This window comes from Terrapene carolina, unplaced genomic scaffold (genome assembly GCF_002925995.2).
Source record: "Terrapene carolina triunguis isolate 2854851 unplaced genomic scaffold, T_m_triunguis-2.0 Scaffold62, whole genome shotgun sequence".
In the NCBI taxonomy this organism is placed as follows: Eukaryota; Metazoa; Chordata; order Testudines; family Emydidae; genus Terrapene; species Terrapene triunguis.
The window spans coordinates 59,640,131-59,656,210 of NW_020664413.1; the positions used below are offsets into that span (position 1 = coordinate 59,640,131).

A 16,080-nucleotide genomic window follows, 5' to 3' on the forward strand; every position below is an offset into this window, starting at 1 on the left:
TACAAAAATTTCTTTTGCAGTTATCTTGACTGTAAAGGGGGCTTCATCTCATTGTGGACCTGGAAGAGTGCTTAGAAAGCTTGGCCTCCTAAGCATCAGATTTCAGTGGGAAAGAAAATAAAATATGTTAGGAACTGTTATTTTCTCATACTATTATTACTGTCTTCTGCTTTTGCATGTTTAATAGATGCCTCATTGACTGTATAAGAAGTAGAAAAACCTAGAGGAACTATTAGGGAAATACTCTTCAGAAATACTTTTCACATGGAAAGGTATGCACTTGAAATTGTGGCTCCCCACCTCCTCCAAAACCCAAATCACTACATTGGCAAGAAATACAGCAAAATTGTACAGTCCATTCAATATCTTAACTGTCTGTGGAAAACCAAAGAGGAATGGGTATTCTCTTTCTTAGGGAACCTTTAGAGGTGCATCCTTCCCCACCACCAACCACCATAGGGCTGTCCAGTTTCTACCTCACCTAGCATAGCTCCCTGCCCTCTCTGCTCCCCTAGAGCCTTCCTGACTCTGTGGAGAGCCATCTGCAAGGACTTAGTAAGGGGAAAGCAACAGAGGGTCCTGTGGCACCTTTAAGACTAACAGAAGTATTGGGAGCATAAGCTTTCGTGGGTAAGAACCTCACTTCTTCAGATGCAAGAAGAAGTGAGGTTCTTGCATCTGAAGAAGTGAGGTTCTTACCCACGAAAGCTTATGCTCCCAATACTTCTGTTAGTCTTAAAGGTGTCACAGGACCCTCTGTTGCTTTTTACAGATTCAGACTAACACGGCTACCCCTCTGATACTTAGTAAGGGGAGTCTTCCTTTCTGTGCAGAAGGGTGAGATGCAGCTCCTGTTGTAGCGTTTAAGAGTACTGTAATACTTGTCTTGCAGATGCATTAGATAAGAAATAATAAAAAGAAGCCCTTGTTTAATTTATAAGCAAGTCTACTAAAGACAAGTCGAGAAGTTCATCTGGTCACCTAGATCAAATTCCTATACTACAAACTTTATTTTTTACTTTCAAAATGGAAAAGTCATTCTAGAAATTGACATGCCAACTCTGAGACATTCTGGGAAAATATCTTCGTGGATAGATACCACCAATGATATTGAATAAGATTGTATCAGCAAATACGGACAAATAGATTACTATAATGCAATACGATGGTTATATTGAAAAAATAAACTTGATATATTTTGTTTTCTTTTTAGTTTATTTTGATACAAGAATGGATCATAAGGAGAATTGACAATTAATATTGTGGCAATATTAGTTTATTGGAAGTTGAATCCCCAAGAGACTTATGACAGGAAATGGGACCTTGACTACTTTCTCCAGTTTATTTTGGTGTGTTAATAGAGAAATCCAATTGGGAAAAGGTGTCAGGAAGTATAAAGAAATAGTTTTCTGCAATGATATAAAACTCTAAAGTACTTGAGCACTTCCTATTAAGATTTTCTTTTTATTACTAAAATTACATAACTCACATGTCAGCATACAAACAACAGACATGAACTAAAATACTTTCTATATTTCTTTAGCACAAAATGTGAGTTCCATAACATTGCAGAAGCAGGAAACTCAATTTTCTCAAGATTCAGATAACACAGATTCAATTGTGAGAACATCACAGCTAGATTAACTCCAGTGTCACAAAATGTCATCTAGTATGACCACAGGTTTAAAAAACATGCTAGGATTATTGCACTCTGACTCACAAAATCAATGCAGGGAAAAATACATGAAATAAGAGCCTTTACAAATCTGATGATAGACACCTCCGTGGAATTCATCTCAAACCTTCCATTTTTACTTTTTTGGTTGCAAATACTACACTTCAATATATCAGTGTTGTTGGAGGTTAACTTTTCTTAGGGCTGGTCTACACCCAGCCGCTAGTTTGGCGGCTGGGGATCGAAGTTCTGGGTTCGACTTATCGCGTCTGGTCTGGACGCGATAAGTCGAACCAGGAAGTGCTCGCCGTCGACTGCGGTACTCCAGCTCGGCGAGAGGAGTACCGCGGAGTCGACGGGGAGCCTGCCTGCCGCTTGTGGACCGCGTCTGAACCGCAGTAAGTTCGAACTAAGGTATGTCGACTTCAGCTACGTTATTCATGTAGCTGAAGTTGCGTACCTTAGTTCGACTTGGGGGGTTAGTGTAGACCAGGCCTTAGAGTGGGATATAGTGATCTCTCTTGCCCATTTCTCTTGTCCTTCAGATGTAACTTACGGTACTTCCAGAAGGCACAGAAGTCTGGAAAAACAGCTCCAAAGTATTATATTAATTTTTCTACAGTGTAAGAAGACATGGGTTCACTTAATTTGGAATTTATCCAAGGAGTTAGAGGTATTGGTTCCTCCAAATTCTGACATCTGACAGTTCAGATATCTGGAGGCTGGGTGAGAGAGAGATTTCTAACCTTACTCTGGTGCTTGTTCAAGAATTTTTTTTTAAAAAAAGTTAAGTCTAAAAATCTTCTATAGCTTCAATATCTTAAAAAAATGTTAACAGCACCTTTCCACCTACTCCCTGGCTTACACCATTTATGGACAAAGAGATTGACTGCTTTCTTAGTGCTTGTCTACACGAACAATTAGACCGTGGCAGGCTGGGGGTATGAATCTGCCCCACACTGCCCTGCCATGGTCTAACTGCCCGTGTGCACACATCCTGCTGAGACACATTAACAGTTCGTTAATGCACTTTGAGCAGTCTAGAGCAGCATAGAGTCACACTCCAGCTTACCATGATCTAATTCTTCAGGTAGACAAGCTCTTAGGAGTATATTCTTATGATGATGAAGGCAGTTATATGTGTAATGTCCTTTCCATTCAAATGAGAATATTCCTTTGGAATAGATACCCTCTTAGTTAAGGGAAAAACAAAACGTAGATTAATTTGAATGCTCATACTGGTTTATATTGACAAGGACTACACTGAAGGAAGAGTTGCAGTAACAGTCAGTCGTTCTCTTTCTCCAATTTTGTTAAATTCTTCAATGTTAATTTTTTCTGACTTCAGTTTTCTACCATGTTCTCTAGTGCTGAAGCATACCCTTAAGTAGCATAAGAGCAGATAATTCTTTGGGGGAAGGTTACCAACACTTTCTTCTGAGATGTGAAAATTCATATAATTAACAGTTTTTCACACCATAAATCCCTACATTTTTCTTATTCTGATTGGTATGATGTATAGCTAACATATTGCTTGCTTTTTCTTCATTCTGTTCTGATAATTGATGATTGATTGCTGCTCCTGTTGCACTTCTGTTTTTCTTTTCAGACCTTTACATCATCTATCAGTTGCTTTTTCCTCTTTACTATATTTAAGGATTTAAAAAAATCAGTGGTCATTTATTATTTTGGAATTAATTCATATTGATTTTATGAGCTAGTCTGAACTCAGAAACCTACTGTATCCTGTAGTGGCAGACCAAGAATATAGTATTGCAGGACGGTAGCAATTTTTGGAAGTGAAGGAAACTTGGAGCTACTTACAATAGTGGATCCTATTCATGAAGTCAGTGGGACTCTTGCACACACAGGCGTCTTCCTGTGCAGATTCATTTGCAGGATTGGACTTTGGCTTGATTTAACTGTATTCTACTTGAACCATAACTTTAAGTATATGAAATAGGCTGAAGTGTGAGACTGTATTACTTGTAAAATCTCTGATCATTAAAGCTAGAATAATAGGTAATCATTAGATTCCCAGAGACTCATGCCTGTGTGAGTTCAGTGAGTCAGCTACAGTCTACTACTATTGAATTTAATCTTTTAGAATATGGGAAGTATACAGGCAGTTTTTCTTCTCTCAGAGGAGAGATCTTCTCTGTGTCTGAAAAATAAATCCGTGTAGTAAGAGAGCATCAGTAAGTAGAAAATACTGAAATCCCAAATCATTGCCTAAAAAGCACTTTTTATTATAAACGATTCCTCTTATAACTGCTGTTACATGTGTCTAAAATATATAATTTTAAATTCATCCCTCTCACAAAAAAAAAAATAAATAAATCAGTCCAGCTTAGGAAAGCTTTGCTGTTTAAGTAATACAGATACTCTCATCCATTAATAATATATCTGTTTGGAAAAAAAATATCCGTCAACAAAAAATTTCAAAACAAAACAGTTTTCATTTGGATTTGACTTACAATTTCATTTTCAATTCAGTTTAAAAATTGATTTTTGTTTTTTCCCCCGTCTCCTCTTTTTCCCATTGACTACAATAGAATAAATGACATGTAGAGACTTTGTTTGTCTGTTTTTCCCCCTACTTTGTTTTCCTTTTCCACTCTATAAATTTATAAACTTCTCCAACTTCTAAAAAGTAAGAGTGGCAAAAGGAAAAATGGAACACTGTAACTTTGAAGAAATTTTGAAAAGTTAGAGTTAATTTTATTTTCCTTTTGCTGCTCTGTAACTTTTCAGAACATCTCCAATTTTGGAAAAGTTATAGAGTGGATAAAAGGAAAAAAGAGGTGATGGTAGGGGAACCAATAAAATGTTGGATGAGGTACTAGCCTGAAACCCAAGAGACCCGGGTTCAGTTCTCTTCTCTGCCACAGATTTCCTGTATGGTGTTGGTCAGATTACTTAATCTCTCTGTGCCTCCATTTCCTTTCTGTAAAATGGAGATAACTCTTCTCTACCTCAGAGATAAATACATTAAAGATTGTAAGGCAATCAGATACTGTGGTAGTAGGAGAGTCATAGATAGTTTAGGGGACCTTAGAGAAAGAGAGACAAAACCCCATTATATTGGAATGACCAAGGCCTCCTGCAGTAAAACCCACAGGAGAGAGACAGAAGGCCCAGGAAACTCCTCAAAATTCACCTCACAAATTTTATCTTGAATTCTTCCATCAAGGAGAGGGGTTTGTGGGTGGGCTGCATAAGAAGCAGAAGATATGGCCTCCAAGCACCTCAGCTCCTGGGGAGCCATAGGGAAAGGAGAATGAAACGTTAGTCTGTGCCAGCCTATGTGGTGATGGCTAGTTCTTTGCCATGTAAATATTTTATGAGAAGAGTGCAGGTACAGAATGGGAGCTAATGTTTGGAGCAGCATTAATCCCTGCCTAAATATCTACCAGGCTCAGAGAAGAGCAATACCATGGAGTGGGGTGTACTGTTCCCTCCATCCCCACTCTTAGGACTCCAATACTATTAATTTGGAGTGCAGGGCTTACACAAAATTGGAAAATCCTCAGGGAGACAAGCCAGCACCAAGCCAAGAAGCTCTAGGTATGATAATATCATATACTTTTGAGTTCTGTCATCCCTGCTGTGAGAAATACCAGCACCAAATAAATAACCCCCCCTCCACTGCCCCAAATTTCTCATTTACATTTTATGGTTACCCAAAGGAATCAAGGTTAAAAAATGTATACTAGGTGCATTATATCTCAGTTGTGTAAGTTTGCTTTGGACTGAAATTTGGCAAGTATATTCTTGGCCTTGGAGCCAGTGTTGTTAATTTTTTTTCCAGAATAGTTACATATTAACTTTTAAAAACAGCAGAAGTTGGCTTGCTTTAGAAGAATTTTCTCTGCTTGAATAAATTAAAAAATAGCTTGTTCTTTAGAAGAAATGATTTTGGTAAACAATTAATCCAGAATCAAGAGGTCTACTTATAGAGTAAGGTCTTGCTCAGTATGAGTACGGATGGAAGAATCAGGCTTACGTGTTTTTCTGCAGGAAAAAAACTCTGCCAAGATATCCTAATTCCTTTGAAGTAGTTAGGTTTTTACTTTGCATTCCAATACGCATTTTGGGAAAAAAATGTGTAATTCAGTGTTATTTTGATCAGTTGGGTAAAACCGTCCCATTCAAGAATTCTTTTGAATACTCTGACGTGTTATTTCCCTCTTCAACCTTTTTTTGGCGGGTGCAGGGTGTGAGTGTGATGGGGGAGAGAGAGCACGAAATTCAAACCTAACTGTGCTAAGAATTAAACCTTTAGAGCAGGGGTTGGCAAAATATTGACCCACGGGCCAGATCCTGCCCATCTAACATTTCTGTCCAGCCCGCCATGACTAACATTTCTGTCCAGCCCGCCGTGACTAACATTTCTGTCCGGCGATCTCTGAGCCCGGGCCGCTAAAAGTCCCGCGGTGCAGCAGGATGCTCAGGCAGGCTGCCTGCCTGCCGTGGCCCCACACTGCTCCCGGAAGCAGACTGCTGCTGCTGGCACGTCTCTGCATGCCCCTGGCGGGGTTGGGGGAGAGGTGGCTCTGCCCCTGCCCCCAGCACCATCCTCACAGCTCCCATTGGCCAGAAACTGGCCAATGGGAGCGCAGGAGCGGTGCTTGCAGGTGCAGGCAGCACATGGAGACCCGCTGCCCCACTCTCCCCAAGGGGCGTGCAGAGATGTGTGTGAGACGTGCAGGAATACCGTGGGGCTATGGCAGGCAGGCAGCCTGCCTGAGCCCTGCTGTGCTGCCGGCCGGGAGCCACCTGAGGTAAGCGCCTCCCAGCCAGAGTCTGCACCTTGCACCCTCTCCCACACTCCAATCCCCTGCCCCAGCCCATAGCCCCCTCCTGCACCCAAACTCCCTCCCAGACCCCTCACCACCTCCTGCACCCCAATCCCCTACCCCAGCCCGGAGCCCCCTCCTGCACCCAAACTCCCTCCCAGAGCCCACACCCCTCACCCTCTCCTGCATCCCAACACTCTGCACCAGCCCAGAGCTCCCTCCTGCACCCAAATTCCCTCCCAGACCCCGCACCTCCTCCATTAATATAGTAGAAATGTGTGTCCCGTGACGACTTACCAAAATTCGTGGAGTGGCCCCCCTGCCCACCCCTGATTTAGAGGGACTCTATAAACATGATTCTCCACTGCCTTTCCCTCTGTGTAATCCTTTACACCTATTTTAAATGGGTATAAAACACTACCATACAGATTTGGTGATATTTTACACCTCATTTGCTGTCACTTTGCACTGGTTTAAATGACTCTACAAAGGACAAGACAGCGGAAAATCTGGCCTATTGTATCTACAGCAGTGCTTTTAACCATTTTTTCATTTGTTGGCCCTTAAAAAATTTCGAATGAAGGTGTGGACACCTTTGGACATCTTAAGACGTAAGTCTGCGGACCCCTGGGGTCCGCAGACCACAGGCTGAAAACCACTGAAAAAGAGTTCATTGCAGTTAGTAGGTGTTTAAATTTTTTGGGGAGTACTTCAGTCTTTTGTTAGCAACTCTATACAGTGTAATAAGTTAACAATTATCATCTTTAACTGTTTAGTTTAATGACCTGGATACAGTATGTTTCTGGTGATAGATGAAAGTTTTCTTATTGGTGATCAAATTGTATCTGTTTACATTTTAAATAAATTGTAGGTTTATATTACATAAGCTGAGGATATTCTATTTTAAATAAAAATTTGATGTAATCACAGGTTATGAAACCTTAGTTTCAAAATTTACAGTAAAACTTATTAAAGTCATGTTTGTAAGCATTCAAATAAAGCCAAATGTAGCCTCAACTATTTCCATATATTAAAAGTTCTAGTATTTGTTTAGAGAGATTTATTGGGAGGTTTGAACTGTTTCACAATCAATGGATTACAAAGTAAAATATCCCTCTGAGGTGCTATTTTATTTTTCATTTCAGACATATACAGTATGTGATCATTTCCTTAAAAATCTTCCCTTTTCCCTCCGCACAGTGAGCATGGCCACTAACAGGCTAATAGGTGCAGTGGCAGGGACCATTCTGGCTCTGGGGGTGATTTTTGGAGGCACAGGGTGGGGAATAGAGTAAGCATTTTTCTTAGTTTAAGAGTTTTATGTTTGGTGCCTAGTGTGTGAGGTACGCACCTGAGCCCTCTGTGTACTATCCCATTAGCTTTGTGTCATGTGGTGACCGTATTCGTCATGTGATTTGAACGTGTCCGTGTCATGTGATTTGCTCATGCAGTGTTGAACCCTCTCCTGTCTGGGACAATGTGGGGCATAAAACAATAAGTTTGTGAATTTTTACATCATCACAATTAATACAATTAAATGTCTAAATGTTTCATTGCTCCAAATTATAAAAAGAATGAAAAAATAGTAATTTGAAGATTGTGATTATCTATTTTTGCAAAATGTAATCTAACAGAACAAGATGGACCATTTGATATAATTCACTTTTTTTTTTATTTCAATGAATGGGGCATTCATTCTAACAGTGGGTCATAAAATTCAGTTAAGAAAAAGAAAAAAACTCAGTTGAAATTATAGTGTATATATAGATAGCTTTCCAACAAAGTTTTTGAATGTTCTGTTGGTAGGATTTTCAGTTACCTCAAGGCAGTACATTATATAAAGTTTGAGCAACAAATATTGTATTGTCTTTTATGATTTTGGGAAGTTGAAATCTGAGGTATCAGCACATTAATTACCTCTAAGTTTTAACAATGGGGTATTTACACAATGTATATGGTTATGATAATCCTGGAGTAAATTCCTTTAATTCTGCATTCATGAAATACACTGCAAACCATGGAATAAACTGCCATTATTTTGGTCTTTTGACCTTTTTCATATGCATTCTGCCCACTAATTTAACTCCACACAGACTTCATCTAAGATTTCAATCCCATCAAAGTGTTTCCCCTACAGGAATAGTGTGTGTTATGTAATTACAGACTGTATCAGAATGAACACATACAAGAAAAGTGAATTAAGTTTGCCCGGCAACCTGAATTCTGGCATTTCTTAACTTCTGAGTGCTTGACTCTGCAACCTTAACATTTTTTTAACATAGTTTTTTGTTTAACAATTTTATAAAACAAACTGTATTATGTGGAATCATATTGATCACCAGTTAGTGTCCTCAGCAAGATCTGGTTTATTAGATCCACAATACTGATGTCTGTCACTTGAGCTAATAGAAGTAGAAGGTTGTTATCCCCTATCTGGACCACCCACTAGAGTGGGATGAGACACATTCTTCTTCGAGTGCTTGCTCATATCCATTCCAGTTAGGTGTGTGCGCGCCGCGTGCACGATCGTCGGAAGATTTTTACCCTAGCAACACCCGGTGGGTCGGCTGTGGAGCCCCCTAGAGTGGCGCCGTTATGGCGCTGGATATATACCCCAGCCGACCCAGCGCCCCCTCAGTTCCTTCTTACCGCCCCTGACGGTCGTTGGAACTGTGGAGCGCGGCTTAGCTGATCTCCACACTCCCTAGCTTCTCTTTGCTCTTGTTGTATTTAGTTATATAGATAGTTGTTCAAGTTAGTTAGTAGTTAGTTATAGTGTATATATATATAGTTATAAGTTGTTATCGGGGGTTTAGGGGGTGTTTTTCCCCTTTTCCCCCCGGCGCGCAGCCGGGCCCATGCCCAAGGCTCCTGGCTTTAAGCCGTGCGCGTCCTGCGGGAAGCACATGCCAACTAGCGACCCGCATAGCTCCTGCTTGAAGTGCCTGGGAGAGACTCATCCAGCAGATAAGTGCCCTATCTGCAAGGCCTTCAAGCCGAGGACAAGGAAGGAGCGGGACTTTAGGCTCCGACAGCTCCTCATGGAGGCGGCGCTGAGTCCGGATCCTCCCTCGGCGCGCCCTGTCCCGGCACCGAGCGCTTCGGTGCGCAGCGCCCCGGCGGGCCCGACCGGTGCGGCAGAAAAGACTGTCCGGCACCGACCGACGTCGGCACCGCGCCCGCCCAAAGAGCCTCGGCACCGATCCATTTTGCCGGGCCATAAGAAGACCGCTAAGACACGGGACGCTGCTGCCGCGAAGATACAGGCTCCCCCGGTGCCGGGGGTAGAGCCGCGTCCGCAGCTGGACCGCCAAAGACAGGCGGCCACACCGTCGACTCCGGCACCGAGGCCGTTGAGTCCGGTGCGGACTGTTTCACCACCCAGGCTGGCGGTGGAACCTTGTCTCCCTTCCACCCCGGAGACCTTTGCCACGGCGAGAGACCTGATCGCCCTCACGGAGCCGGCGCCGTCGCAACTCCCGGCACCGGTGGCTCCACGCGTGCTGCAGTCCAGAGGCAAGCCTGCCCTGGTGCGCCCACCGTCGCCAGCACGAGTCTCTCGGCACCGCTCCAGATCCCGAAGCAGGTCCCGACGCCGCTCGGAGTCCCGGCGCCGAGGGTCACCTCGGCACCGGTCGTACTCGCGGCCCAGATCTTCCTCGCGGCGCCGTTCAACATCCCGGCACCGCCGTGACGACCGGCACCGATCGGGGTCGAGGCGCAGCTCCCGGCACCGGTATGAGCGCCGCTCGGGCTCGAGAGGCCGCTCCCGGTACCACGCCTCCTCCAGATCGTCGTCACGTTCCAGATCGGGATCCCGGCACCGGAGGGACTATCGGCACCGGTCCAGGTCCCGGCACCGTTCGCCGGAACAACGCAGGGACAGGTCCCCTTACGGTCGGCACCGATCGGCACCGTACCATCCGGTGCCGACGGCATCGGGTTCGGCACCGCCGTGGCCGTCGAGATCGGCGTCCCGGTCATCTGAGACGGTGGAGCCCGGCCACCTGCAGGAGACCGAGGACCCGATGCAAGGGCCTGCGCATTGGTCCTTTTGGACTCCTTGGGCCTACCACCAAGCTCAGGGAGCTCCCCTGTCGGCTTCCCGCTCTGGCCGTTCGGACACCAGGGCCCCGGAGTCTACCATCTCCCGCCCTCCTCCAAGGGACGTGGAGGCTCCAGTGCCCGCACCTGCAGAGGCCCCTGACCAGGGGGCAGGAGATGCCCAACACCAGGAGCACCTGGAGCAGGACCAACCATTGGACCCCTTGCCACCGGGGGCATCTTCCTCGTCCTCTCCTGATGAGGCCGTAGCGGGCACGTCGTCCATCGGGCCGCCCCCGATAGACCTTCGGGCCCACCAGGACCTACTGCGGCGCATGGCTCGCAATCTGGACCTCCAGGTGGAGGAGGTTGCGGAGGTCCATGACCCGATAGTGCAGATCATCTCAGCGGATGCTCCATCCAGGGTGGCATTACCGCTGGTCCGCACCATCCAGGCCAACGCCACTACTATCTGGCAGACCCCGGCCTCTATTCCACCCACGGCCAGAGGGGTTGAGAGAAAATACTTTGTCCCATCAAAGGATCATGAGTATCTGTACATTCACCCCCAACCGTGCTCACTGGTGGTTTCCTCAGTGAATGCACGGGAGCGCCATGGCCAGCAGGCCGCTGCGCCCAAATCGAAGGACGCTAAGCGCTTCGATTTGTTCGGACGCAAGGTGTATTCGGCTGGCGGACTGCAATTGCGGGCAGCGAACCAGCAGGCGCTACTGAGCCGCTACGGCTTCAATATGTGGTCCTCGATGGGGAAATTTAAAGAACTGGTTCCCCAGGACTCGAGGGACGAGTTTGGGGCCCTGGTAGAGGAGGGCAAGCGGGTGGCATGCACCTCCCTACAGGCGTCCCTCGATATAGCGGACTCGGCCGCTAGGACCCTGGCGTCGGGGATAGCAATGCGCCGAATCTCCTGGCTCCAGGTGTCGGGCTTGCCTCCGGAACTGCAGCAGACCCTGCAGGATCTACCGTTTGAGGGCCAGGGCCTCTTTTCGGAGAAAACAGACTCGAGGCTCCAAAACCTCAAAGACTCCCGGACAATGATGCGCTCCCTGGGGATGCATGTCCCAGGGCCTCAGCGCAGGCCCTTCAGGCCGCAGCCTCAGCGGTTCTACCCTCCCCCGCCTCGTCCAAGACAGGACTTTGCTAGGAGGCGGGGTCGAGGTGGTAGGAGAAGGTCGACCGGCCCTCAACCCGGTCAGAACCAGGGCCAGTCTAGGCCACCTTCAGGGCCTAGACAAGCCTTTTGAAGGTGCGGTCGAGGACGGCACCACGACCGGTACCCAGGATCCGACTCCCCCTTTCCGGGACCGCCTCTCCCGCTTCCACCGTGCTTGGTCCCGTATAACCTCGGACCGTTGGGTCCTTCGCACGGTGGAAAGGGGATACGCCCTCCAGTTTTCCTCGCCCCCCCCCTCCCACTCCCCCTCCCCGTCCCTCTTCAGGGACCCTTCTCACGAGCAACTCCTTACACAGGAGGTTTTTGGGCTCCTCGCTATGGGGGCCATAGAGGAGGTTCCATCGGAGCTAAGGGGCAGGGGGTTTTACTCCCGCTACTTCCTGATACCCAAGTCAAAAGGGGGTCTAAGGCCCATCTTAGACTTGCGCGGGCTCAACAAATTCATAGTAAAGTTGAAGTTCCGCATGGTATCATTGGGGACCATCATCCCTTCACTGGATCCTGGAGACTGGTTCGCCGCCCTCGACATGAAGGACGCTTATTTCCACATAGCGATTTATCCGCCTCACAGGCGCTTCCTGCGATTTGTAGTAAACAGGGTGCACTACCAATTCGCAGTCCTTCCCTTCGGCTTGTCCTCGGCTCCCAGGGTGTTCACAAAGTGTCTGGCAGTCGTCGCGGCCTTCCTTCGTCGACAAGGGATACAGCTGTTCCCGTACTTGGACGACTGGCTGGTACGCGGCCGCACCAGAGACCAAGTGCAGGCCCATGTCCACATAGTGACACGCACTTTCCACGAGCTGGGCATTCTACTCAACAGAGAGAAGTCCACTCTAGTACCAACTCAAAGAATAGAGTTCATTGGAGCAATCCTGGACTCCAGACATGCCCGAGCCATCCTGCCAGACAGCCGCTTTCATACCATTTCGAGCGCCATTCAAGGACTCAGGGCCTTTCCAACTACCACCGTAAGGACATGCCTTGCCCTCTTGGGCCACATGGCCTCGTGCACCTACGTAACCAGGCACGCCAGGCTGCGACTTCGCCCATTGCAGACTTGGGTGTCATCGGTTTACCGTCCTCATCGAGACGACCTGAGCGTAGTGGTCACGGTTCCGACCGCAGTCTTGGCCTCCCTCACATGGTGGACGGATCGCACTGCGGTCTGTGCAGGAGTACCCTTTCACGCCCCACAGCCCTCCCTCCACCTAGTTACGGACGCTTCATCTCTAGGATGGGGCGCTCACCTGGGGGAGCATCATACCCAAGGCCTGTGGTCGGCGTCCCAACTAGCCCTGCACATCAACGTCCGAGAGCTGATGGCAGTGCGCCTGGCTTGCCAGGCTTTCCTCAACTTCCTACAGGGCCGTTGCGTGCTGATTCTCACCGACAACACCACGGCCATGTTTTACATCAACAAGCAAGGCGGAGCCCGCTCATCTCCCCTATGCCAAGAGGCCATTCGCCTGTGGGACTTTTGCATCGCCCACTCGATACATCTCACGGCGTCATTCCTGCCTGGAGTCCAGAATACGCTGGCAGACCGTCTCAGCAGGTCCTTCCAAACGCACGAGTGGTCGATTCGCCCGGACATCATCTATTCCGTTTTCCAGAGGTGGGGGTTTCCCCAGATCGACCTGTTCGCATCTCGGGCCAACAGGAAGTGCCAGGCATTCTGCTCCCTACACGGACGAGCCCCGGGCTCTCGGTCGGACGCCTTCCTCATGGCATGGAAAGACCATCTGTTCTACGCCTTTCCCCCATTCCCGCTGGTCCACAGGGTGCTGCTCAAGATCCGCAGGGACCATGCACGGGTAATTCTGGTCGCTCCCGCTTGGCCGAGACAGCACTGGTACACCACACTTCTAGAGCTGTCAGTACAGAGGCCGATCACGCTCCCCTTGAGTCGGGATCTCATCTCTCAGGACCACGGCCGGCTGTGTCACCCCGACCTGCAGTCGCTCCACCTCACGGCGTGGATGCTTCATGGTTGAGTCGCTCAGAGCGGCAATGCTCGCAGGCCGTCCAACAGGTCCTGCTGGGAAGTAGAAAGCCCTCTACGCGGACCACGTATTTAGCCAAGTGGAAGAGGTTCTCCTGCTGGTGTGAGCAACGAGCTACGTCTCCCTCGCAGGCTCCTATCCCCTTGATACTGGAATACCTCCTGTCCCTCAGACAGCAAGGCTTGGCAACATCCTCAATTAGGGTTCACCTCGCCGCTATTTCCGCTTTCCACCCAGGGGAACTCACGTCCTCGGTCTTCTCGAACCCGATGGTCGTTAGATTCCTCAAGGGCTTGGACCGGCTGTACCCACAGCAGCGACAGCCGGTTCCAACGTGGGACCTCAACCTCGTCCTCTCCAGGCTCACAGGGCCTCCGTTTGAACCTTTGGCTACCTGCTCGCTCCTGTACTTATCTTGGAAGACAGCCTTCCTGGTAGCCATCACCTCAGCACGACGCGTCTCGGAACTCAGGGCGCTGACATCCGAGCCCCCTTACACGGTGTTCCACAAGGACAAGGTGCAGCTTCGCCCCCATCCTGCCTTTCTGCCAAAGGTGGTGTCACCTTTCCACGTGAACCAGGATATTTTCCTCCCGGTCTTCCATCCGAAACCGCACGCTACTCGTCAAGACCAGCGTTTACACTCTTTGGACGTACGCAGGGCCCTGGCTTTCTATATTGACCGTACAAAGCCATTTAGGAAGACGACGCAACTCTTCGTTGCGGTGGCCGACCGGATGAAAGGCTCACCGGTCTCTTCTCAGTGCCTATCCACTTGGATCACGTCCTGCATTCGTGCTTGCTACGACCTGGCCGGTGTACCGACGCCACGCCTCACCGCTCATTCCACGAGGGCCCAGGCCTCCTCGACTGCCTTCCTGGCTCAAGTACCGATCCAGGACATTTGTAGAGCTGCAGTGTGGTCATCGGTCCACACATTTGCTACTCACTATGCGCTGGTGCAACAATCCAGAGACGACGCTGCTTTCGGGTCAGCGGTTCTGCACACAGCAATGTCTCACTCCGACCCCGCCACCTAGGTGGGGCTTGGGAGTCACCTAACTGGAATGGATATGAGCAAGCACTCGAAGAAGAAAAGACGGTTACTCACCGTTGTAACTGTTGTTCTTCGAGATGTGTTGCTCATATCCATTCCAAACCCGCCCCCCTTCCCCACTGTCGGAGTAGCCGGCAAGAAGGAACTGAGGGGGCGCTGGGTCGGCTGGGGTATATATCCAGCGCCATAACGGCGCCACTCTAGGGGGCTCCACAGCCGACCCACCGGGTGTTGCTAGGGTAAAAATCTTCCGACGATCGTGCACGCGGCGCGCACACACCTAACTGGAATGGATATGAGCAACACATCTCGAAGAACAACAGTTACAACGGTGAGTAACCGTCTTTTTTGCCAGTGGGTTTCACTGCTATTTACTGACAGCAAAAGACTGTAGAGATGCAGGAATCCAGGGTTCAATTCCAGACTCTGAAGGTGCATGAGCTTTTATGATTACAAACCATTCTGCCCTTGCATCCCCAGCCTCTCTGACATCTCTGCTCCTATCCACCCCTACATCCCAGCTCCTGCCCCACTTCCACTCTGCTTCTAATCAAACCCTGTTCCTGCTTCCCATCTCTCTGCTCAAGCCCCAGCTCCTCCCAACCTCTGCTCCAGCCCACAACCACTCACCCTGGCTCCTTCTCCTTCTCCTCTGCTCCCAACCTCACCCTCTGCCCTTGTCAATCCTCCTTCCAGTCTCTCTCTTCCTATCCATCCCTCCTTTCTTAGCTCCCCACATCCCCATTCCTTCCCACTATCTGGTTCATGCAGCACCCTCTGCTTTTGCAGCAGACAGCTTAGCTTCCTCCTCTTGTTGTGTAGGCACCAGGAAAAGAAGCATTGAGAGCACAAGAGAGATGGTTTTCCTGCTCCCTGTTCCTCTGCCTAGTGCCACAGTGGCCCCTGGCTGCTCACAGCAACAATTGCAGGGAAAGTCCAGCTGAGCCCCTGAAGTCCAGGGCTTGAACATGCAGAATTTAGCTGCCAAACTTTCAACAATTCTCTTCAGAGCATGTGCAAACTGATATTTTTCAGAGGCACATCTCTGAAACCAGGGAAATTCCACTGCCAAATATGAAGCCGCCCTCCAACTACGGAGGTGCTAGAGCTTTTCAATTAAATGATTGTAAAAAAATTTTTAACGTGAACACAACATAGTATTTTCCCATAATCTCATTCTCAGAAATAACAGAACTGTTTTATCTGAAACTTTCCAAAAAAATTCAGTGTGAGAGAGGCACTGAAAATTTTAGCATGAACATTTACATTTGGCAAAATTATAAGCAACTGAAAACAGGATCTTATAA

The 16,080-nt window shown here is 48.0% G+C and overlaps 1 protein-coding gene across 7 annotated transcripts in view; it reads left to right on the top strand.

The window, feature by feature from the left end:
* ADAM23 (ADAM metallopeptidase domain 23) overlaps nucleotides 1–16,080 on the top strand; it is a 180,085-nt gene that overhangs the window by 147,081 nt on the left and 16,924 nt on the right. Inside the window, exon 25 of one of the 7 annotated variants that reach the window (XR_003899754.1) lies at nucleotides 188–272. The exons of 5 other annotated variants lie outside the window; for them this stretch is intronic. Coding sequence is in view for 1 of the 2 variants with exons in the window: in XM_026647694.2 (XP_026503479.1) it covers nucleotides 7,679–7,769 (91 nt within the window). In the remaining variant the exon portion in view is untranslated. Of the gene's footprint in view, nucleotides 1–187; nucleotides 273–7,678; nucleotides 8,934–16,080 lie in introns of those variants that run through there. One more of the 7 variants, XM_026647694.2, reaches the window with a different exon arrangement.